This window comes from Xiphias gladius, chromosome 3, assembly GCF_016859285.1.
Source record: "Xiphias gladius isolate SHS-SW01 ecotype Sanya breed wild chromosome 3, ASM1685928v1, whole genome shotgun sequence".
Classification (NCBI taxonomy): Eukaryota; Metazoa; Chordata; class Actinopteri; order Istiophoriformes; family Xiphiidae; genus Xiphias; species Xiphias gladius.
In genome coordinates this window covers 22,861,338-22,885,233 of record NC_053402.1, presented here as the reverse complement: position 1 = coordinate 22,885,233, position 23,896 = coordinate 22,861,338, and the positions used below count along the sequence as shown (strand labels likewise).

The 23,896-nt window shown below is 41.4% G+C and overlaps 1 protein-coding gene across 3 annotated transcripts; it reads left to right on the top strand.

Annotated features, from left to right (window-relative positions):
• Positions 1-3,107: 3,107 nt before the first annotated feature.
• LOC120783569 (myosin-1B-like) lies at positions 3,108-22,180 on the top strand. Of its 3 annotated transcripts, XM_040116631.1 has the most exons (39): positions 3,108-3,119; positions 5,683-5,868; positions 5,988-6,131; positions 6,345-6,501; positions 6,810-6,837; positions 6,922-7,036; positions 7,141-7,233; positions 7,504-7,567; positions 7,676-7,774; positions 7,918-8,021; positions 8,778-8,916; positions 9,096-9,214; positions 9,306-9,455; positions 9,552-9,722; positions 9,808-10,114; positions 10,220-10,293; positions 11,139-11,226; positions 11,314-11,431; positions 11,519-11,642; positions 12,131-12,267; positions 12,777-13,032; positions 13,777-14,019; positions 14,102-14,278; positions 14,417-14,562; positions 15,388-15,478; positions 15,576-15,965; positions 16,051-16,177; positions 16,273-16,391; positions 17,626-17,822; positions 17,903-18,086; positions 18,189-18,354; positions 18,453-18,577; positions 18,662-18,970; positions 19,052-19,255; positions 20,409-20,534; positions 20,644-20,814; positions 20,896-21,000; positions 21,122-21,217; positions 21,306-22,180. In XM_040116631.1, exons 1-39 carry the CDS (start codon positions 3,108-3,110, stop codon positions 21,447-21,449), a joined length of 5,805 nt encoding a protein of 1,934 aa, XP_039972565.1. In that variant the 3' UTR covers positions 21,450-22,180. The 3 variants fall into 3 exon arrangements, with proteins under 3 accessions (XP_039972565.1, XP_039972574.1, XP_039972557.1); XM_040116640.1 differs by lacking the exon at positions 3,108-3,119 and having other exon boundaries at positions 5,665-5,868; XM_040116623.1 differs by lacking the exon at positions 3,108-3,119 and having other exon boundaries at positions 5,668-5,871; positions 9,808-10,118; positions 10,236-10,293.
• The last annotated feature ends 1,716 nt before the right edge of the window (positions 22,181-23,896 follow it).

Sequence of the window (23,896 nt, the reverse complement as noted above, 5' to 3'; positions counted from 1 at the left end):
AAGGGAGGAATGCCAAACTAGGAATTTAGAAATAGTGTCACCATTACATAAAGCCCAAACTCTAAATGAGTGAAAAGTGAAAACAAAGAACGTAGACCTTTCGTTACGGAGGCTAACGCTCAAACTACGGTGCTGCAGTCGAGATAAATGCCGGGAAAACCGGAAGATGAAAGCCCACAATCGGTCATTTTCCCTAAACCCCGAAATCTATAGCTTTTAGGTCTTCGACTCTTACGCTGCCAGTGAAGGCGAGAGTAGCTTGATATCATGATATATACCATGTTCGGAAATTTTAAGTGAAAAACGGGGAAAGTGACAGAGGATTCAGCCTTCAGTTTCAGTGACACGGTATCAGAATTTCCCAGTGGTCTTCTCATCAATTAAGGGTCAGTAGGAGGCTGGTGGGACCAATTTGATGTATAATATTTTAAATATAAAACTGAAAGTGAAGCGTAAGAGCAGTATCACCTTTAATCTTGTCTTAAAAAACCGCAGCTGTTCACTCTGTTGATGACAATAGCAACTCCAGCTTCCCCGTAGACATACATTCACACAGTTTGTTTCAATTTTGAATTTCCTATGTGGTCCATCCTCAACAAAATACATAAGAAGATTCCCACCAAAGGCAGCAGGGTTGGTGCATTAAGTGCTTGGTTTCTTCTATTTCCAAAACCTGAAGCTGGGTGGTAATCAGTTTTATTCTTTGCAGAAAACACTTTTTGTTGGACTTATTTAGAAAAAGCCGATCTTTTAGTTTATTAGCATTGTCAGAAAGCCTAGAAGACTGAGTTCACTGTAATAAAAAATCACTTTCAGACGGCGGTTTGCCACAGATTTATTAATGGAAAGATACCGATGACTGATTTCTCTCATTTAACATTCCTCCCTTTGGACAAATGTTTCTGTATATTAATATTTCATAGACAAGGAGTAGGAGCTACGGTAAGTTTAGGTTCAGAAAAACATTTAGTCAAACCTGAACTTACCACCAGCCAGAACTGCTTTATTAATATCTTCTCCGGCCGCACACCTGTCGCGTTCCTCCTTTAGAAATCGGATTAGAAAAGCAAACACAGCAGTCGTGTGGCTCTCCAAAGCCAGACACCACACTCATTCCTGGAGGAGAGAGGCCTTCCAGCTCAGACCGCTGTCACATGGAGCACTCAAAATGGAACAAATTGATTTCTGGATTGATAAGTTATTTTAAAAACCTCTTCAGTGCCTCTCCTGAGCCGTAATTCTGTTCATTTCCATTTTCGGCGTCAGAAAGTATTGAGACCCTCTCACTTTTTGCACACTTTGTGTTGTAGATTTAATTTTAAATGGATAAAATTTCGATTTTTGCCCATCGGTCTACGCCTAGTAACCCACAATGGCAGTGAAAATATGACTGGGCTTGGTCACTCTGCACGAACGGAGACTCATCCCGCAGCCACTCCGGCGTTACCTTCGTTGTATGCTTTGGCTCATTGTGGTGCTGAAAGGTGAACCGTTGCCCCAGTCTCAGGTCACGGGCACTCGGGTGCAGGTTTTCTTCCAGGACCTGTCTGTTTTCTGTTCTTGGCTGCATTCGTCCTTCCTTCGGTTCTGACCAGTCTCCCTGTCCCCGCCCTCTGAGAAGCCCCACCAACCCCTAGCCTAATTGTCGACCTCAGTGTGTAGCCTAGAAGTGGGACACAGCACAGTGGTGGTATGAAAGCAGTAAAAACAGTGGAAACAGACCAAAAGATCACAGTACCAAAAACCTTGGAGTGATCCGCCAACCCTGCACAGTCCTCTAAATCAAAGGACAAAATATTTTGTCAGTCGATGCACTCCAGAACAACACAGCCCAAGTTTACTGTCCAGAGATGCAGCATATGTTTAACTTCTAAGATTAGAATTCCCTTCAGTCACAGCTTCTGCACCATTTTATATTAAATTGTAAACCTAAACTGCAGCAGCAGTGAGAGCAAGAACTAAACTGCATTTGGATTGACAGCGTGACTGATCTGCGAGGCCTCTGGGCTCTGCCGACACCTCAGTCCGCCTCTGGGCAGATAAGCCGCGCTGTCAATCCAAATGCAGTTTGCTCCCTGCTCTCGCGGTTCCTGCAGTTTAGGCTCACAAAGGAGAATCGGTGAAGAATCTGTGTCTGCTTTGAGTGCTGGGTTTAATCCCTGTCCAGGAAAGCGGCCTATGAGTGAGATGTAAACCTTGCTTTTGAAGCACATGACTAGATGTTTTCTGTCTTTTTGTAAATGTATCGTGTATGTGGTTTGCAGTAGCTTCGCTCTGAAGCAGGTCCTTGTCTCTCCCATTGACCCCCTAATCCTGTACAGATGCACCCGTCGTCAGATCTATTTTCCACGGGGGTGAGGCATCGGCCTCTCCCCGGCACAACCAGCTGATGGGGATTTTCTCCCTGCTTCTTCTCTTTCTTGTTCCGTGACCCTTGGATTCACATCCCGTGGCCTCCTCGCAGTCAAACTTCCACATGCACATTTGCCGCCGTGTCGAGACGTGACGGAGGGGTCGGCGAACTGTAAGTCCCCGCGCTGGTCTGCCTGCCCGGGCCATGCTCGTCTACCCAGAGCCAATTATAATCGCAGCTGTTGCCAGACCTTCAAGTGACTTTAAAAGGCCATTTAATCAGCACCAACTAGACTGTCTGCTATTCACTGCCAGACAAAAAGCCCATATCATAAAGTTCTTTTCCCTCTAGAACACCGTATCATTTCCTCCGCATTAACTTGAAAAAAGGGAAGGCAAGGTAGTTTATCCGTGAGCAAAAGGAAATAATGTTTGATTTCGTCAGTTTGTTGAGGCTGCTTCCAAAAGCACAACAGCAAAAGATGTGGCAGTACAACAAGACAGAGCAGCATAGACTAGAAGCACACGTAAATAAAAAAAGTATATTCTATGCAATTTGTGTGTGGGGTTTTTTATATCCTATTGCACCGGGACCCGACTTACCTGAATTTCGTCCCTTCACAACACACGGTACGTGTGTTGGAATGACAGTAAAACCTTGAATTGAATAAATACCGAGCAGCACCTAATGACTAGTTTGATTATCAATTGCTCTGATGATTGTTTTCTCCAAGAGTCCAAGGCGGCATCTTCAGATGTCCCGTTTTGCCCGACCGACAGCTTGATATCCCAAAGATACACCATCCACTATAGAGAGAATCAGAAATCTGTTTGTGTTGTTTGCCATTTTTACTTAAAAAAAAAACGTATGGTGATTTATCGATGAGAAAACCGGTTGCCATTCATTTCGTGGAGCAAAATCGATGCAGCACAGGCAGAGATATCCTGACTTTTGGCTCTGGGAACTGTGAGATCCTACACTTCCCATCATGCACCATGATAGAGTCTTTTTACAGACCCTCTCATCCTGGTAAATGCCCTCATCTTTCAAACACACCTACAGTTTTAAGCTCAGGCCCTGTAGTTGCCAAGCCATACCAAGATTTTCACAGATGTAACAAAGCGACTTCATCCAACTGAATGCTATAGGAATAATAACAAAAACAATATACTTCCATGATTTTTAGATTCCAGCGCCAGTTTTTTCTTCACCGACTGGCTTTTTGACAAAGTTCTGAGAGTCATATTGAAAGCTGACTATATTCATTTTTAAAATTCACAAAACATCTCACATGCAAGCACCATTTCAATGTCGTGACCAATTGCAGATGCAGCTAATTGTACTCACATTATGTACTTTTGGGGGGTTTTGTATTTCATGAGCTTATTATAGATTTTTAAAATATTCATCTGCAAGTACTACAGCTGTCAGATAAATGTACTGGGGTAAAAAATAGAATATTTCCCTCTGAAATGTAGTGAAGGACAAGTATGAAAGAAAAACATAAAATTAAAAATACTCTAAAGTACAGTGCTGGAATAAATGTACTTAGTTACTTTCCACCTCTAATTAGAGCATCTGAGCGTTCAAGCTAAAATGGGAAAAAAACACTCACGATGAAAATAAAGACACAGAACACTCTAAATAAATAAAAAAAGTCTATATTCTTGGAATGAAGATTTGTGAAAACGAGGGTGAAGATGAAAGATAAACATTTGCTAATCAGCACTAGACAAAGTACAGCTGAGGCTGATGGGAATGTGAGTGCAGGAAATTGATCATAAAGCAAAGTGTTGGACAAAGTGAAATCTGGACCTGATGATGGTGCTAGAGGAAAAGTTGTTTTTAAGCGTTTACAACTGATCCTGAAGGGAACATGAATGTCTCTAAATTTTGTGGCAATCCATCCAATAGTTGTTGAGACAGTTGAGTCAAAAACCACAAATGAGAACCTCATGGTGGCGCCAGAGGGAAGGTCAGGGGCTCAACAGAGTCATTGGGATACGTTGTCTGGTAACCAAGAATATCTGTTAAAAGACTGGAAATCCATCCTCAAGTAGAAGAGATATTTCAGAGAGACATCGCCATGGAGCCGATCAGCCAGCTTGGCTAGGAAACATCCACACCATGGCTCAACAAAGGTCCTTTACCAAAGATCTTCTTCTAGGGTTTCAGCAAATTTCAAAATCAGTTCACATGTTCAGGCTTTGTGTCGATCGGCCCCAGTTGTTTTCTAGGGTCAAGACACATTCATTGACAGTTTTATTCTGTAAATGTGCTGGATTTAGTCAAATGACAAATTTTCATCTGCTGTCAAAAAAAATCTTAACACGAAGACACGTAACAAAATGCAGAGGCCGAGCCCAATATGGCCCATATGGCCAGATACATCATCATCATCATCATCATCAAAAAAAAAAAATTTAGCACATTCAAAATGCATGTTTCATTTGTGACTTTACAACAGAAAACCATAAACACTACAAAGGACAAGAGTAAATAGCATTACAAGCAAATTCAAAAGGCACATAAAGCAGCAATTAAGGCTGCATACAATAGAATCAACTAACTAACTATGAATCCAAAACATATTTAATGACATATACCATGAAAATCTTCTTTAATCAGTTTGGGCCAATAGATTCCGGCCTCTGTCTGGAATATGCTAAATGTTGCCCGTCCACCCCGGCTGCTCCCAACACAAAGACAAACAGTCGTGCGTGATCGGCTCTGCTCTCCAGACAGCCAATGCCAGAATTTCAGCGATGCCCTAAGGGACCTAATCTTCCCTGATCCCAGAAAATGAGGCTGGCCGTGTCGGGGCCGTAAGCCCTTTAAGCTGTCGTCCTTAGCATTCATTGCTCAGAAGGATTGCAATTGAAACCGTTTAAAAGTGACACAATACAGCTATACATAGACAGTTTGAAATACAAAATGGACATACTTGACTTTTCCAAGGTGGTGTGGAAGCCATCGCCAAATATAGGAAAAGATTGAGCCACGAAAAAGGCCTGACCACTGCTTATAAAAAGCTGTTAAAGTCTTGTTAGGGTGAGGGATGTACGTGGTGTACTGTTGGAACAATTAACAATAGTACAGAGCGGGCAGTCTTATCTAAAGGCGCTGAAACACTCGTTGAACCTCGTGGGATTCGAGCATCTTGTGATTCATCTTTCTGCTCTGCAGCACTCAGCTAAGTATGATGCTACAGTACAACTGCTCTTCAAAATCATGACCAATATCTGTTCAGTCTTATTACGTTTTCGGTACATTTTTATTTTATTTTTTTTGTCACCATCATGCAGCTTGACGAAATGAGTGACGCCGAGATGGAAATATTTGGGGTGGCGGCCCCGTACCTCCGCAAAACAGAACGGGAGAGGATCGCAGCCCAAAATATGCCGTTTGATGCCAAAACGGCCGTCTTTGTGCCTGACCCAAGGCAGGAGTACGTCAAGGGAAAAATCAAAAGCCAAGACGGCTCCAAGGTCACCGTGGAGACCGAGGATGCAAAGGTAGTGTAGTCTGTAGCATTTTCTTCAAGCAGAGAACAAAATCTTAAATGAGGTAGTTGGACGAATTCTAACATCCCACATCCTGTTTTTGTCACTGGACCTTTCAATCCACATTTCAGGTCGTCACAGTGCACCTGGATGACGTCCGGCCCATGAACCCTCCTAAATTTGACAAGATCGAGGACATGGCCCTGCTGACACATCTCCACGAACCGGCCGTCCTGTTTAACCTCAAGGAGCGCTACGCCGCCTGGATGATCTATGTAAGAAAAACAAATACGAAATGATTTTAATTTCTATTTCTAAAAGTATTAAAAACCAAACCATCAATTTCCATAAAAACACAGATTTTAGTGGCAGATATAAGATCATACTGATGCACGACAGACATGCAAAACACACTCCACCTCCTACGATTTGACTAATAGTTTATATGTCAGGCGTTTTTGTTTTTTTTTCCCACTCTCTATTCAAAGACCTACTCTGGACTCTTCTGTGTGACTGTGAACCCCTACAAGTGGCTTCCAGTCTACAACCCTGAGGTGGTGGCCGGGTACCGGGGGAAGAAACGCCAGGAGGCCCCCCCGCACATCTTCTCCATCTCTGACAACGCCTACCAGTACATGCTCACAGGTCCGGTCTCGTCAGAAGGAAACCTAAGGCGCAGCTGTCAGGGGCTTTGAGGAAAGCTTGCTGCAAAGATTTCACACAACAGCGCACCTTGACAAAGAAAGAAATAAAGAGGAACAAACAAACTAATATTTACATGATTTTTCCTGACTAAAACTAGACCAAGTTTGACTTGGAAGAATTAGATAAAAATGATGAACTATCTCAAATACAACGAAAAACAAATCATAGTTTATTAAAATGAATCAAAATGAACACAGGTTAAGACTTGAAATACACCAGTGTCCACCTAATTTCTTTCCTTTCCACAGATCGAGAGAACCAGTCTATCCTGATCACGTAAGTACGACCTAATGTGCTTCCTAACATGTGCTTTCATTACTTCATCTCCCATCATTCATCTAAGTACTGTACTTCTGTCAGCGGAGAATCTGGTGCAGGGAAGACCGTCAACACAAAACGCGTCATCCAGTACTTTGCAACAATTGCATCACTCGGAGACCCGAGCAAGAAAGAGCAACTTGCCAGCAAAATGCAGGTCCATCAGCATATCATCAACATATGATCAGAAACAAACTGAGATCGTGGGTTACAAAAATGACAACACACGGTTTTTATTTTATTCTTGAATCTGTTTTACAGGGGACTCTGGAGGATCAAATCATCCAGGCTAACCCTCTGCTCGAAGCGTTCGGGAATGCCAAGACTGTGAGAAACGACAACTCCTCTCGATTTGTGAGTTCAGATTGGATCTGTACGGAAGCCAAAAGTGGCCATGATTGCAGATATTATTATTATTATTATTATTATTATTCATTCATCATCTGTCATCATGAGAAAACATACTTTTTATATTGATGTAATGACACAACTCACTTTTGATTTTGGGATATTATAAAATGGTGGCTGTGCTCGGCTTCCATACAACCATAAACATACATGTTTAGCTGTAATACACTGCCACTCATATGTCAAACTTAGATAATAATTCAGTAACTGTTCCAGGGAAAATTCATCCGCATCCACTTTGGAACAAAGGGGAAATTGGCTTCAGCTGACATTGAAACTTGTAAGTTTGCTTCTACCAGTGACATTTACAGATATTCAGGGATATTTCACTGCTATGCTAGGTTTTGAAATATGTATTTTATCAGTTGGGGTTTGTATTTGTGCTTAGACCTTTTGGAAAAATCCAGGGTGACATTTCAGCTGCTGGCTGAGCGGAGCTATCACATCTTCTATCAGATCTTGTCAAACAAGAAGCCTGATTTAATTGGTGAGTATACTTTTAATTTGTTGTGAATTTGATGAGCCCTAAATGATTATTAGAATACTAGAAGCGGAATGAATGCTGCACGGATACAGTTACTGCAGCTGCTAAACCCTGCACCCCGCCATACTTTCTGCGTTTCACTTCAGAGATGCTGCTGATAACCACCAATCCGTACGACTATCCTTTCATCAGCCAGGGGGAAATCACTGTGCTGAGCATCAACGACACCGAGGAGCTGATGGCCACGGATGTGAGTGAACGTGGATCGCAGTTATGCACAGGGATATGTCATGAAGTTAGTAGGGATATCTTTCTGATCCGGATATGTATCATGATTCGGCAAATGTTTTGCAAAATCACAGACGAGAATCCAGTTGATGTTCAATGCAGTGAACTCTGTTCCATGCGATGTATCAGACAAAACCTCCAACTCAAATAACCGGTGCTGTTTGGTTGGATGTATTTGAAATTTTGAAATCGAAATTTAATTTGGTCTGTAAATAATTACAAACAAAAAAACAGTTTGGGAAAATGTTAAAACAAACAACCAAAGTGAGGTCAAGTTCAAGTTTATTTGTACAGCACAGTGTCATACAAAAGCAATTCAAAGTGCTTTACAGAGTGATCTGACAGTAGAGAATAGGTTATAACATTAATAAAACGCAAACAAACGCTCGTACACACATGCGCAAAACTAATTAAAAGCTCATTTTAACTTAATTAAAGGCTAGATTAGATAAAAAAATCTCTTAAGCTTATTTATGAAAGAAGAACGTGTTGGTGCAAACCTCAGTTCAGCAGTGATCTGAGGGATCTGTCAGCTTGTCAATCCTGTAATGAACAGGCGGTCGGTGGAGTTGTTCGAGAACCGGGGGGATATGGTTAAACCTTGTGGTCCCGGTGGGAACGTGGCCAGCGGCATCTTCAGCGAATGTGGCCTTGTGATCTCTAAACTAGGACTCACGGTGCCGATCGCGACGGCTCAACACCTGTGTCTGTTCCGCAGAGCGCCATCGACATCCTGGGCTTTAACACGGAGGAGAAGGTAGGCATCTACAAGCTGACCGGCGCTGTGATGCACAACGGGAACATGAAGTTCAAGCAGAAGCAGCGAGAGGAGCAGGCAGAGCCCGATGGCACTGAGGGTAACACCGCGGAGCTGTTTCCGTAACCTCAGATTTAAACCAAATTAGGCTTCGGTGTGGCAACATCACAGCTTCATTCCTAATACTTATCACGTGTCATAATTTTTATTCTGCACACGTCTTAAGCCAAGAATGTGCTTTGTAATTGGACCTGTCCCTCTGTGATATATTTCGCCTAGTGGCAGACAAAGTTGCCTACCTCATGGGCCTGAACTCTGCTGATTTGCTGAAAGCGCTGTGTTACCCTCGGGTCAAGGTTGGGAATGAGTATGTCACCAAAGGGCAGACTCCGCAGCAGGTACCGCGTGTTTCTACATCTGAAAACATGTTAACTATGTTCACTCTGATTGAAAAATTCAATGTAAAGATATTTTTAATTTTGATTATAGGTGAACAATGCCATGGGTGCTCTGTCTAAGGCCGTGTATGAGAAACTGTTCCTGTGGATGGTCACGAGGATCAACCAGCAACTGGACACCAAGCTACCGAGACAGCATTTCATTGGGGTCCTGGATATCGCAGGGTTTGAGATATTCGAGGTAAACGGGAGTCACGCCCGGGAAAAAAAACCAAACAGATCTTTCTGAAATTGTCTTTATTTACTTCATCGGTGATATCCTGTTTATGTAATTCAGATGAACAGCCTGGAGCAGCTGTGCATCAACTTTACGAATGAGAAGCTGCAACAGTTTTTCAACCACCACATGTTTGTGCTGGAACAAGAAGAATACAAAAAGGAAGGGATTGCGTGGGAGTTTATTGACTTTGGCATGGACTTGGCAGCCTGCATTGAGCTCATTGAAAAGGTATATTCCCCTAAGTATAAATCAGAATATTGATATTAACAGTGGATGCCTGCATTCCAACACTAAACCGCTTTCTGTCCTACAGCCAATGGGCATTTTCTCTATTCTCGAAGAGGAGTGCATGTTTCCCAAGGCGACAGATGGCTCCTTCAAGAACAAGCTGTACGACCAGCACCTGGGCAAGAACAGCATCTTTCAAAAGCCCAAACCCTCCAAAGGAAAGGCCGAGGCCCATTTCTCCCTGATGCACTACGCCGGCACTGTGGACTACAACATCAGCGGCTGGCTGGAAAAAAACAAAGACCCATTGAATGACACTGTGGTGCAGCTTTACCAAAAAGCTTCCCTCAAACTGCTCTCTCAGCTTTTTGCCACATACGCATCTGCTGACGGTCAGTTCACTTTTAATGGCAGATATCACAAGGGTTAACAGTAATATTACAGTGAGAATGTCTTGACTTTATTTCGGTTACAGTCCTTTCCGTATGTTTCTGTAGCTGCTGGTGCTGGAAGTAAGAAAAGTTCCAAGAAAAAGGGATCTTCTTTCCAGACAGTGTCTGCTCTTTTCAGGGTAATAACCAATAATGAGATCATAATAGAAATAATTACATTGATAATATGCATTTGTGGTGGTAATGATATTAATCCGTGGACTTAGCAGACATAGACCAGGCCAGGATTTTGGAAATGTTGAAGACTTAAAATCAAGCCGAAAATTTTGAAAAGGCCAAGAATATTCTATAGACATTTCTGTTAATTCATAAATTTCCAATTTTTAATTTGTTTGTATTTTTTGTCAACCTTTTTTATTTATTTATAAACAGATTTAACTTTCAAGGTTTCTGCTACTTTGTCAGGAATAAATTCTGTTGGGGAAAATTTTAACCATTTATGCATTTCATCTGTCCGGCTTATGCATATTTAGTCTAAGAAATATTGATATCTGTGTTTTTAACAATCCACCATGTGAAAATTTAAATTATCTAATGTAAACTGCACTTCAGGTCACCAAAATAGCAGTAACAAATACATGTTCAGAGGACTTAGCTTAGCATAAAGACTGGAAACAGGGGAAAACAACTAGCCGGGCTCTTTACTTAGAATTGCTGTTACTGCGCTTTGGTTTTTGTACAGATTAAACAAATGAGATATAATGTGATAATCAGTGAGCTTTAGAGGTGCTGGTAGGCAAATTTTGTTACCTTCAGACAGAGCCAGGCCAGCTGTTTCCACCTCTTTGCAGTATTTATGCTAAGCTAAGCTAACCAGCTCCCGGCTGCGGCTACATATTTGCCATACAGACATGAGAGTGGTATCAATCTTCTCATCCAATGCTTGGCAAGAAGGCGAATAAGTTTATTCCTCAAAATGTCAAACTGTTCCATTAGGAGAACATGACCTCTTAATCTCCTGCAGGAAAACCTGAACAAACTGATGGCCAACCTCAGGTCCACACATCCACACTTTGTAAGATGTATCATCCCAAATGAGACCAAGATACCAGGTAAAAAAAAAAAAAACAACAAAAAAACAAAGAGGACTTTGATTTCTTTTCAATGTGAAGTTAAACTGAGAGGTTTTCTCCACGTAGGGTCAATGGATCACCATCTGGTCCTGCACCAGCTGCGATGTAACGGCGTGCTGGAGGGTATCAGGATCTGCAGGAAGGGATTCCCCAGCAGGATCCTCTATGGAGATTTCAGGCAGAGGTAACACAGCTCACTTTGTCCCTGTTGAAAAAACAGCAGAGCTCACTCAAGTTTGAAGCTAAACTTCTTGATCTCTCTGTGCGACAGATACAGGATCCTGAACGCCAGTGCCATCCCCGAGGGGCAGTTCATTGACAGCAAGAAGGCTTCAGAGAAACTGCTTTCTTCCATTGATGTGGACCACGCCCAGTACAGATTTGGATACACAAAGGTATTTTTCGGAAAGGTCTGCGGTAACTCTTTATTTCATGGGTCCCGTATTTTCCAGCTCATTTCCCAGAAACTACGCCAATAGGTACTAATTAAAATGGAAATGAAGAAAGTGTTAATTGCTACAGTTATTACGTACCAGCTCGATATCATAGCTCATAAAGAGATGTCAGTATCCATCGGCGTTTCCTAGAAAGGCTAACAAAAATTCTTAATTTGGATTTTTCATGACATTTAGCAGCCGTACATTAGTGATCCGCTTGGTAATTGGTAAATATTCATTTAACCTTTAGTGAAGCATTTTAGATTCCCATCATGGACTCTTCTCCCAAGTCACGGCTGAATTTTGGTACAAAGCACAGTACGTAACGTCTAGTTCAGTCTAAAAGAATCCAAAAATAGTCGGTAAATAGTGTTCGGACTGTCCCAAGCAAACTAAACGATATCAAATTCAGTCACAATGACATGTAATATCTTCACAACATACAGGTGTTTTTCAAAGCCGGCCTCCTGGGTCTTCTGGAGGAGATGAGGGATGAACGTCTGGCCGTGCTGATGACTCGAATCCAGGCTGTGGCCAGAGGTTACGTCACCCGGCTCAGGCTCAAGGAGATGTCGAAGAAAAGGTCTCTGACAAAATCTTCTCTCTATAAAACGTGGAACTGCAGGTTGATGAATGGGTGTGAAATTATTTGGGTTATCAAACAAACTGGAGAAATCTAGGGAATTGAAGAAGAAATAGGGGAATTCAGGGATTGTGGAGAATTTTACAATTTTACACTTTAAGGTGGTACAGCAGAATATGTATCGTAACCTGTTTTTAATTTGGATTTATTTTGATGGTTAATGACAGTGGAAAATATGCTCTTCATCCCATTGAATTAGGTTTTTTCAAATCCTACTCTGCAGTTGTTTTTCCAGTCAGATCTAACTCCATTAGTAATTCTTTCTGTCTTTCTTCTTTTCTTGATATTGTCTTTATGAATGTAAAGAATTATACTCTGACAGTGCAGGCAATGACAATGTCATGAATTAGTTATAGAAAGGTCATAAAGTTTTTCTTCACATTCACAGTTGACTCCTGTCAGTAGGTTGTTAAACAAAGTCTTTATTGTTTTGTTTTTGCACTCTTCAGAGAGTCCATTTTCATCATCCAGTACAACATCCGCTCATTCATGAATGTGAAGAACTGGCCTTGGATGAGGCTTTTCTTCAAGATAAAACCTCTGTTACGAAGTGCAGAGGCTGAGAAGGCGATGCAGACCATGAAGGAGGAGTTCTCACAACTCAAAGAAGAGTTTGCAAAGTCAGAAGCCAGGAGGAAGGAGCTGGAGGAGAAGATGGTCATGCTCGTCCAGGAGAAAAATGACCTTTACCTTCAAATCCAAGCAGTATGTGAACAGCCAACCCCGAGCAGAACAAAGTGGTCTGTTTGTATTGATTTAGTTCTCTGAGATAAAGAGATCAGGAGAAAAAAGACTTTTTGCAAATCAGAAACTACAAGATCAATAGTGAGGTAAGATAAGAGGAAACATCATTGTTGCCTGCAGGGAACTGAACACTGCAGGAAGAAAATACATCAAAAATAAAAATAAAACATAAATACAAACAGAGCAGACAGCAGCGTTAAACCAAAATGTAAATGATGATCATAATAGTCAAACCTATTAAGATAAAAATACATAAATGAAACTTTTCTAATAATTTGTATTTCTGCATGTCTGCATAAGTAAAAAATAGAATATGTTTCATACAAAAATATGTATGTGTAAAGAAAAAATATTGAGATATACAGTACAGTAATGTGTGTTCAGTGGTCCAAACAAAACAAACCAATAAGATATTGTAAAAAGAAACAAACATTTTAAAATAAATTCAAATAATATATAGCAAATAAGGAAATCTAAGAAAATGAGGAACAAATGAGAAAAAGGTCACTGACAGCGTACAGAGTAAACAAAATATCAAAATCTGTAGATGTCTATTACAAAAATTCGTAACAATGGAACTCATAATAGGGAACAATAATCTAAAAGCAAGATGAAAAACTGGAAAAAGAATGAAATTTAATCTATAGTTGAATTACCCCCCTTTACTGCACTGTAATAATACACCGTTGTGTCCCTGTACTTCAGGAAAGGGAGAACTTGTGCGATGCTGAGGAGCGGTGTGAAGGCTTGATAAAGAGCAAGATCAACCTGGAGGCCAAAGTCAAGGAGTTCTCCGAGAGGATGGAGGAAGAGGAGGAAATCAATGCCGAAATCACCGCTAAGAAGAGGAAGCTGGAGGACGAATGTTCGGAGCTCAAAAAGGACATAGACGACCTGGAACTTACCATCGCCAAAGTGGAAAAGGAGAAGTACGCCACAGAAAACAAGGTGCACCATGTCATGTCTTTTGTAACGGGTTTTGGTTTAAGTAAATCAACAAACTAACTTTAAAAAATTCTTCTTTCATTAGGTTAAGAATTTGGTGGAGGAGCTAACTACTGTCGAGGAAAATCTAATGAAGTCCTCAAAGGAGATCAAAGCTTTGCAGGAGGTGCACCAGCAGACTTTAGATGATCTCCAGGCTGAGGAGGATAAAGTAAACTCTTTGATGAAGACAAAGATCAAACTGGAGCAACAGGTTGATGATGTAAGTGTAGAAAGACAAAGTAATTCAGTAATTGGATCGTCCAGTTAATGATTTGGTCTTCTTTTTAAAGATAGGATTTGCGTAATTTCCCTGGCTTGGTTTCCCTGGTTTACTGGTTGATACGAGCGTCTCTTGCAGCTGGAGGGCTCTCTGGAGCAGGAGAAGAAGGTGCGTGCAGATATGGAGAGATCCAGAAGAAAACTAGAAGGGGATCTGAAGCTGTCCCAGGAAACCGTCATGGACCTGGAGAACGAAAGGCAGCAGATGGAAGAAAGACTGAAAAAGTATGTGTCGACTTGTAATTCAGGGCCAAATATCCTGAAACACAAAGTGGATACAGTTAGGTCTGACTACCCCTGAAGATTTAAGCAGTTCGAGTCAATACAGGTTTGCACAGGGAAGAATACAAAATATATCAACTGCATTAATGATGATGATAATGAAGGAGGTGGTTTTTTCACGGTTCTCTTTTATAGGACTTCTTAGTGAAAAAAAAACACTAAAAACCAGCATTTTTAGTAATTGACCGTTCGCTTATTCCCTCGCTTGAACAGCAAATGTCCAGTCATAGTTTAGCAACCATAACTAAGCATGGCAGGCCTGTCGAGTTTTGTATTTCCCCATATGCCTGAGCGGTGTGCGTGGGGATCCAATTAGATCAGTACTCTGCGTTTAAAGAGATCGGAGGGTGGTGTCTTTTTCTTAATTGCCTCTCACAAACCAAAAACACAAGAGCCCATGTGTAAGAAATTGATTTAATAGTGTGAAACATAAGATGCAATCGTGAGCCGGTCAAGCCAACTCGCCATTTTCCTAATCATACTTAACAATATGGCGACTAATTATCCACACACTGCCAGCGACAACTGTCATTACATCCGGCAAAACTGATTGTTGCCATCTAGCGTTGAGAAGTCTCCTTTTGTCTCCCTCTGTCTGAAATCAAAGACACATTGTTTCAGCAATTACTCTGACTTTTGATGATAAATCTGCCACCATTATCGTTGCAAACTGCATTGTGTGTGAAAACAAAGACAAGCGTAGCAAGAGTCACCAAGGGGGGCGAGGAATGTTGTCTGTGCTGATTCAGAAAATTCAACCCTTTTCAGAAAAGACTTTGAAATCAGCAGCCTGCAGTGCAAAATTGATGATGAGCAAGCCCTTGGCACTCAGCTACAAAAGAAGATTAAAGAGCTTCAGGTATGACTTATAACAACAGCGATGCAGTATTTCAACACATTTTCTGTAATACCTTCAGAATCCGCCTTTTGTACAAGTCAATGCAATTTCCCTGCAGGCTCGCATTGAGGAACTAGAAGAGGAAATCGAGGCCGAGCGCTCGGCTCGAGCCAAAGTGGAGAAGCAGAGGTCTGATCTGTCCAGGGAGCTGGAGGAGATCAGTGAGAGGCTGGAGGAGGCCGGAGGAGCCACCGCTGCTCAGGCTGAGCTGAACAAGAAGCGCGAAGCCGAGTTTCAGAGACTGCGTCGCGATCTGGAAGAGTCCACCCTGCAGCACGAATCCATCGCTGCAACTTTACGCAAGAAGCAGGCCGACAGCGTTGCCGAACTCAGCGAGCAGATAGACAACCTTCAAAGAGTCAAGCAGAAACTAGAGAAAGAGAAGAGCGAGCTGAAGATGGAAATCGATGACATGGCAGGCAATGTGGAGAGTGTTCTGAAAAGCAAGGTATTTCTGCAGGGAGGTGTTCATGTTGTGTATTTAGTTTCCCCAATATCTTCTGTCTTCTGGTAACCAGTCCTCCATATTTCAGGCCAATCTGGAGAAACTGTGCAGGAGCCTTGAAGACCAAATTAATGAACACAAGACCAAAGCAGATGAAGCCCAGAGATCTCTCAGTGACTATACCACACTCAATGCTCGCCTACAAACAGAAAATGGTAGGTTTCCGATCATAAAAACGGAAAAAAGATACAAAAAAACATTTAGGGATCGACAGAAAAGTCAGTCAGTCTTTCTTCCTTTTCCTGAATAGGTGAACTTACACGTCTGCTGGAAGAGAAAGAGACCACTCTGTCCCAGCTGAGCAGAGTTAAATCTGTGGGGAGTCATCAAATCGAAGAGCTGAAGAGACTTTTGGATGAAGAAATTAAGGTCTGAAACAAACATAAAGTCTGACATACAGTCTTTTACAGTCACAACAATGATTTAAACCTGCAGTAGGGTTGCAATCAGTGCTTTTCTGGTTATGGATTCCCCTGTGGATCATGTAATCGATTACTTGATTGGTCTATAAAATGTCAGAATATAGTTAAAAATGCCCACCACAGTTTTCCAGAGGCCAAGGTAAAGTCTTAAAAATGCTTTTTCGGTCTGATTAAAAGTCCAAAGCTAAAGAACTTCCTATTTGCAATAATATAAAAGTCAGTTGATCGATTAATTGAATACTTGTTTCACCAGTAACCGACACTACACACAGTAGCAGCCCAAAATTGCAACAATAAGTTGACGTTAGTAAATTGCACACGACATGCTAATGCTTATCAGCCAGCTTGATCTGTGATATTTTATAACAAAGAATACTAAAGGAGGATGAGAACGGAGAAATATCTAATCTTGCTCTCTTCCAGCTTTCTCTTGCCAGAGTTAATGCTCATTATTGTTTTGGACAGAGGTGCAACGATTAGCTGATTAACCGATTAGTCGATGGACAGAAAAATGAATCTGCAAACTAATAATCAATCAATTGTTTCAGTAATTTTTTAAGCAAAAATGCCAAACATTCCCAGCTTTCCAAAGGGAGAATCTGATACCTTTATTTGCTACGTCACCTTGGTCTGAGGGAAGTGATCACTTGACAAAACGAGCAATTTGAAACAAAAAAAATAACAATACCAGAATTTATCACTGTTTTCTGATACCTAATTGGCCAAACAATGAATCGATGATTCAAAAAAATACATATTATAAACCATATTTACCAATTGTGAAAATAATTGTTAGCTGTCACCATTTTCTCACCAAAGCACATGGTGTGTATATCTGAGGTCTAATGTACATGATGAATGGATTTCCTACCTGAAAAAGCAGATTTCTTTGTATATTTTAAATTGTGCATTGTGCATGTCCATATTTCCTAGCTTGCAGTCTTCCTCTCTACTTTTGTTGGTGTAATGCTGCACTTCTTAGCACTAATGGGGAACAGAGGCAGCGTTGTGTGTCACATCACCAGCATGATAATGTGCTTGCAAGCAAAATTGGGATCCACTCATAAAAACATTGCTCCATGCTAGTGGTGACTCCACAGAGTACTTTTAATTAGGTTTAACTAGGCAGCTGTGAGTCAGGCAATAAACCACTTTGTTGTATTTGTTATTGCTTTTGTCAGGCGAAAAACGCACTGGCTCACGGTTTGCAGTCATCTCGTCATGACTGTGAGCTGCTAAGAGAGCAGTATGAGGAGGAACAGGAAGCTAAGGCTGAGCTGCAGCGCTGCCTGTCCAAAGCCAACTGCGACGTGGCTCAGTGGAGAACCAAATACGAGACCGACGCCATCCAACGCACTGAAGAGCTGGAAGAGGCAAAGTAAGAACTGTACATCATGCTTTTGAAGTCGGTGCTGATTGGTTTCTTATGCTTCAGTACAATTTATCTTTGGTTCAAAGGAAGAAGCTGGCCCTGCGGCTGCAGGAGTCTGAGGAGATGACAGAGGCTGCAAATGTCAAATGTGCATCACTGGAGAAAACCAAGCAGAGGCTGCAGGCTGAGGCCGAGGATCTCACGGTTGAGCTAGAAAGGTCAAATGCTGCCAATGCCACCTTGGACAAGAAACAAAGGAACTTTGACAAGGTTTTTCCCCTTTTTTTTCTCTCTCTTTCTTCCAAAGTATGTCCTCATTTGCATCCCGTCGAAGCTGAACTGATTACACATGTTTTTTTTTTTCTCAATTAGGTTTTAGCTGAGTGGAAACAGAAATATGAGGAGAGTCAGTCAGATCTGGAAGTCTCCCAGAGAGAGTCTAGAGTGCTGAGTACAGAACTTTTCAAGCTGAAAAACTCATATGAAGAAGCTCTGGATCACCTGGAGAACATGAAAAGGGAGAATAAAAATCTTCAACGTAAGAGCTCTGCTGGAAACAAATCATTTTTTTGGTGCTGAGAAGCTGTAGCTAGTGTGTTATATTTATGATAAACATGTTTTTCTGTACATTTTTAGAGGAGATCGCAGATATCACAGAGCAAGTTGGACAATCTGCTAAAACTATCCATGAACTGGAGAAAGCCGCAAAGCAAGCTGAGCAAGAGAAGAGAGACACCCAGGCAGCTCTTGAGGAAGTTGAGGTTCGTATTATGTCCTTAAACGACAATAAACCTCCGATTTCAATAACATAACCACAGCCTGAGTGTGTATTTCTCTCCCTGTAGTCTTCCCTGGAACACGAGGAGGCCAAAATCTTACACCTCCAACTGGAGCTGAACCAGATCAAGTCAGAAGTGGACAGAAGGGTGGCGGAGAAAGACGAAGAAATCGACCAGCTCAAGAGGAATCACCAGAGGACCGTGGACACTCTGCAGAGCACACTGGACGCCGAGACGCGCAGCAGAAACGATGCTATCCGAGTAAAGAAGAAGCTCGAGGGAGATCTGAATGAGATGGAAATCCAGCTGGGTCACGCCAACCGACAGGCAGCCGAGGCCACCAAACAAATGAGAAACTTGCAGACTCAGTTGAAGGTTTGTGAATGCGCTGGTAATGGAATGTATTGGGCTGATGCCGGTGCTTTTAAATCCTCAAACTCTTGCTTTCTGTCCCAGGACACCCAGGTCCATCTAGATGAAGCCATTCACAGTCAGGAGGACTTAAAGGAGCAACTCGCCATTGTAGACCGCCGCAACAATCTGATGATGGCAGAGAATGAGGAGATGAGGGCGGCCCTGGAGCAATCTGAGAGAAGTCGCAAGCTTGCTGAGCAGGAACTGATCGACACCAGCGAAAGGATTCAGCTGCTGCATTCTCAGGTTTGGAGAGATTATTTAGGACACTACAGGGAAGGGCAGGGCAGGACTTTTCAGGACTGGAGAAGTCATGACCGGACCGAAATAAGTCCTAAGGTGCCGTATATTCCTACATAAGTACTTGTTGGATGGTTCAACAGGGTATGAAACCCCTCACCCCAACCCTCTCGACCTCATCTCTCTCTAGCTCTTCCTGTTACTTTTCATTTGAACAATTAAGTGCATCGTATGTCATTGAGGAGAGACTGGAGAGACTCTGAAAAAGTGCACCATTATCACCATTTTTAAACTGCTACGCCCTTCTCTATGATGGTCATCTTTTCACACAACCTTCTAGTGTGGCTGTTCTGAACAGCTTTAAACACTTTTGTCTTCAGACGTGGATGGACGATACATTAGACGAACTAGTTCTGTTCGAGCAGTCCTCAGCCCCAGAAAAAGACACAATCATGCAATATGGGAAGTTTAGGATCCAGTGTTTTTTGAATTTAGGAACGAGAAAACAGGATATCTTGGTCATTCTTTTAATGATCTGTCTCTTGCAAGTTCACCAACTTTCTAGTAGTACAATTCTAAGTTTCTGGAGGACCCCTTTCGGAAACCTGGGTCTTGATCCCATTCTGTCTAACTTAGATACACTGCAAAATACAGTATATCGTGTTTAGATCTCGATCCTGTGGATCAGCTTGGGTCGTATCTACTTTCTCTTACAATTCAAGACGCAGATTATTGCAAAATTTGTAATTCAATTCTTGGCTTTACTAATTGCCATGTTACTTCGAGGTGACAATGCTTCTGTGGATATGGCATATAGTGATTATAAACCTGGATAAATTGTTTACACATGATACGAAATCCACCCAGTTTATTTGAGTTCATGAACACCATAAGAAGGGCTTGGTCAGATTTTTGAGACCATAAAATAATGTTTAGATGTGCAAAAATATAAATGGAGTTTTCTTATAGATGACACTTTCAATATTGTTAAGTATGGATTATGAAATTTGTTCTTTACATTGGATTATATCTATAAGAAAACAATTATTTAAGAAAATAGTGAGAAAATCAGCAAAAGACCGATTATTATTCTACCTTGGTACTGACCCACTTCAAATTTAAATGAACATTTCATATTTAAATGTTATGTATTGATCAGAACACCAGCCTGCTAAACACTAAAAAGAAGATGGAGTCTGATTTAGCTCAGCTGCAGTCAGAGATGGAGGACACTGTCCAGGAGGCGCGGAATGCAGACGAGAAGGCCAAAAAAGCCATCATGGATGTAAGTCCCCCCCCATCCAACTTACAGCACAGATTCATTTAAATGAGCAACTGCTGGAGTCTGAGGTTGGGTAGATTCAATTTCAAAGTGAGTTCCCATATGCATACAGGCTGCCATGATGGCTGAGGAGCTGAAGAAAGAGCAGGACACCAGCGCTCACCTGGAGAGGATGAAGAAGAACCTGGAGGCCACAGTGAAAGACCTGCAGCAGCGCCTGGATGAAGCCGAGCAGATGGCTCTGAGGGGAGGGAAGAAGGAGCTTCAGAAACTGGAAACCAGGGTATGAATCGACAAAGGACAAAATCACTCCGTAGAGTAGAAAGAGAATAAAAAAGTGATTTAAACAAAGCATGTTTTCAAGGTCCGCGAGCTGGAAAAGGAATTGGAAGCAGAACAGAAACGCACTGGCGAGGCTATGAAAGGTGTGCGGAAATATGAAAGAAAAATCAAAGAGCTCACTTATCAGGTAAGAAGTATATCCCCTTATATAACAGCACATTTTGAAAGTTCTGATTTGACTGCTTGAAGCTTTATACAAATTATGCAAAAGGAAATGTGAGGGTAAGACCTCAAACGTTTTATTTTAGGGTGAGGAGGAAAAGAAGAATGTGGCAAGACTCCAGGATTTGGTCAACAAACTGCAGCTGAAAGTGAAAGCGTATAAGAGGCAATCTGAGGAGGCGGTAAGTAAAAATACACCAATACTGTGTGAAGTGTTGGCACGATGTGTACCTTAACAAACTCGCCTATATCGTCTTCTGTGACACGCAGGAGGAACAAACCAGCATCCACTTGGCTAAATTTCGGAAGGTGCAACATGAACTGGAGGAAGCTGAGGAGCGAGCTGATACTGCAGAATCTCAGCTGAATAAATTACGGGCCAAGAGCCGAGATGTTGTCGGTAAAGGGGAATAGAAATCCACTGCAGTACAGATAACATGGTCGCTGTCTTCTGAAAAAACACGCATCGCCACTTCAGCTAGGTCTCAACCTACAAAGCGACGCTTAATCCTTCGGTTTATCTGTAAAAATCAAAATCTTTGGACAGCGACAGGGATTTGGACAAAATCTGTCAGTTTCATATAATTATATTATGCTGTTTGATCATGGGATGGCAGTGGAATAAATCGTAGTGCAAATGTAATAAACCAAAAACTCATTAGTGAGAAATTTAGCTTGGTTTCTAGTTTTATAACTAATTTATTACATAATTGATTTATCACTGCGTGGATAGATCGCTGTGGGAGGCTGTTTCCTACATTGATTCTAGTCCAAAATCTTGTTTTGGTGGCTGATACGAAGCAGTGTGATCTGGAAGGCCAGTAATGTCTTTACTGCGAGCCGACTGACAGAATACTCAGCTTCAATGCACTGTAGAAATGATGAGAGAGGCTGCCGAGCCGAAAGCGCTGACGGGAGGTTGCGAATCGCTGACCTGACACCAAAGCCGTGCACAATAATTACGCACAGGCCATCAAAACAACACAGGAAAGCAGCCCGCGAGCCACGATACATAATAAATACCCCGCACAATCGCAACCAATCATGTTACAGGCTTTATTGACAGCAGATCTAGGAAAAGACAGTAGTTTTTAAATAGCTTTCATGTATTTCTTTTATCATTCATCGCAGCATTAGAAATGCTAATGTTATTTGTCCCCACCAAACGAGAATTTTGTTGCTTCTGAGCGAGCTCAGGTCTCTCGGTGAATTTTTTGTTTTAACTTTTCTTTTTTAACGATTATTTTTCTGACATTTTTGCCTTTTCTTTATTGTAGAGACAAGAATCTGTAATGTAGCAGATAACATAAAGACTGGTCTTTGGACAGGCTAGACAGAGTTGGAACATTTAAAAGGTTTAAAAGAAAAGATTTTGAACTTAAATCAGAAAAAGTATCTTCCATAAATACAGGATTTGGACACCATTCTGTGTGGTTGATCCTGGGATCAGTCTAGACCCAGCTAAGTAAACACTGACGGCTCAGCATGTTCCAGGAACGGCGTCTACGCTGCGGTGACTTACGCACTGACCTGAACTAAAATTGCATACTTACAAAGACACAGAAAAAAAGATTTATTGAAAGTCTGCGTAAGTGTGAAGCACTGTGAAATCTAACTGAGCTTAATGTTAAATAATGTTAAATAATGTTAAAAAAAAATAATCTCCCATTGTAACTCGCTGCAGTCCAAACACGTTGAATCCTGTACAGGACCCAGAATTCAGTCAGTGGTAAAATCATAGAAGGTTCTTCTCCCAAAACTCAAGAGACCTCCATTTATTTTGTTAAAGAAGTTCATATTTGAATCGATAAAAGAAACAAAAATAAGCAGTGACATTTTGGGCCATTTCCTCATAATTTAGTCTGTTACAAATTCTTCAGAGGCTGAAATGGATAAGAAATAACTCACCGATTGTCTTGTTTTGCTACCTGCAGTAGAAATTGACAGCCAAGAGATGGAGACACTTTATTCATGTTCAGCATTATTCATCAACCATTGTTTAGTCCGCCGAACTAAACAAAGAGCATAAAATCTCATGTTTATTTCCCATGAGAAGCTGTTTTCATTTGTTCACCCACATTCACATCCTGAATCTGTCGAGCATCTATATCTTATCTACTAAGAACAAAAAGGAAAAACACTACTGTGCAAAACATATGTTTGAGATAACACTACTCCAGCGGAAGATATTATATTATATAGTATTATATACTGTTTTTGCCACTAACAAATACATGTCAGAGCATTTTAACGTTTAGTTTGTCAATGTGAAGCCGATTTTATATACTTTATATGCAGCTGTGTCGATTAGTAATGTAGAACGGTGTCATATCATATAAGCATATCATATATATGAATGTGGTTGAGTAAAAGTACAATATTTCCCAGATGAAACGTTGTGGAGTAGAAGTATAAGGTAGCAGAAAAAGGAAATACTTTCCACAACTGGAGACAGTTTGACAATAGACCACAGACACAAGCACAGTCGCACAGAAAGGTCACGACAGATAAAAATTGGAAAAATTGATGCATTAAACCGGCATGGTTATGCTCAGATGCCACTGCCACACTGCTGATTTTAACTAAAATCTGAAGCCCACAGCTGATAACGAAAACCTGCTCATTAACACTGCAGTCACTCACCAATTCAACCGTAAATATCACATTAGCATCGGCTCACAGCTACAGCTGAAAACCAATGCACGAGGTAGAAACCCCCGAGAAACACAGGGCTGACATTCGGGCATTGCAGAAGGGCTTGCAAGTTAAAATGGACCTCGTGAAAATCAGCTTTTTTTTCCCTCCTGTCAGCGGTGCAGTAATCAGCAGCAGCTGGTATGTTCGTGACATTTGTAGAAATC

Excerpts from the sequence above, each read along its gene's own strand:
- LOC120783569 (XM_040116640.1), top strand. The coding sequence starts at position 5,668 with ATGAGTGACGCCGAGATGGAAATATTTGGGGTGGCGGCCCCGTACCTC. Across the intron at positions 9,215-9,305 it reads AAGGGCAGACTCCGCAGCAG|GTGAACAATGCCATGGGTGC; the intron begins GTACCGCGTGTT and ends TTTTGATTATAG. Across the intron at positions 15,479-15,575 it reads AGAAGATTAAAGAGCTTCAG|GCTCGCATTGAGGAACTAGA; the intron begins GTATGACTTATA and ends ATTTCCCTGCAG.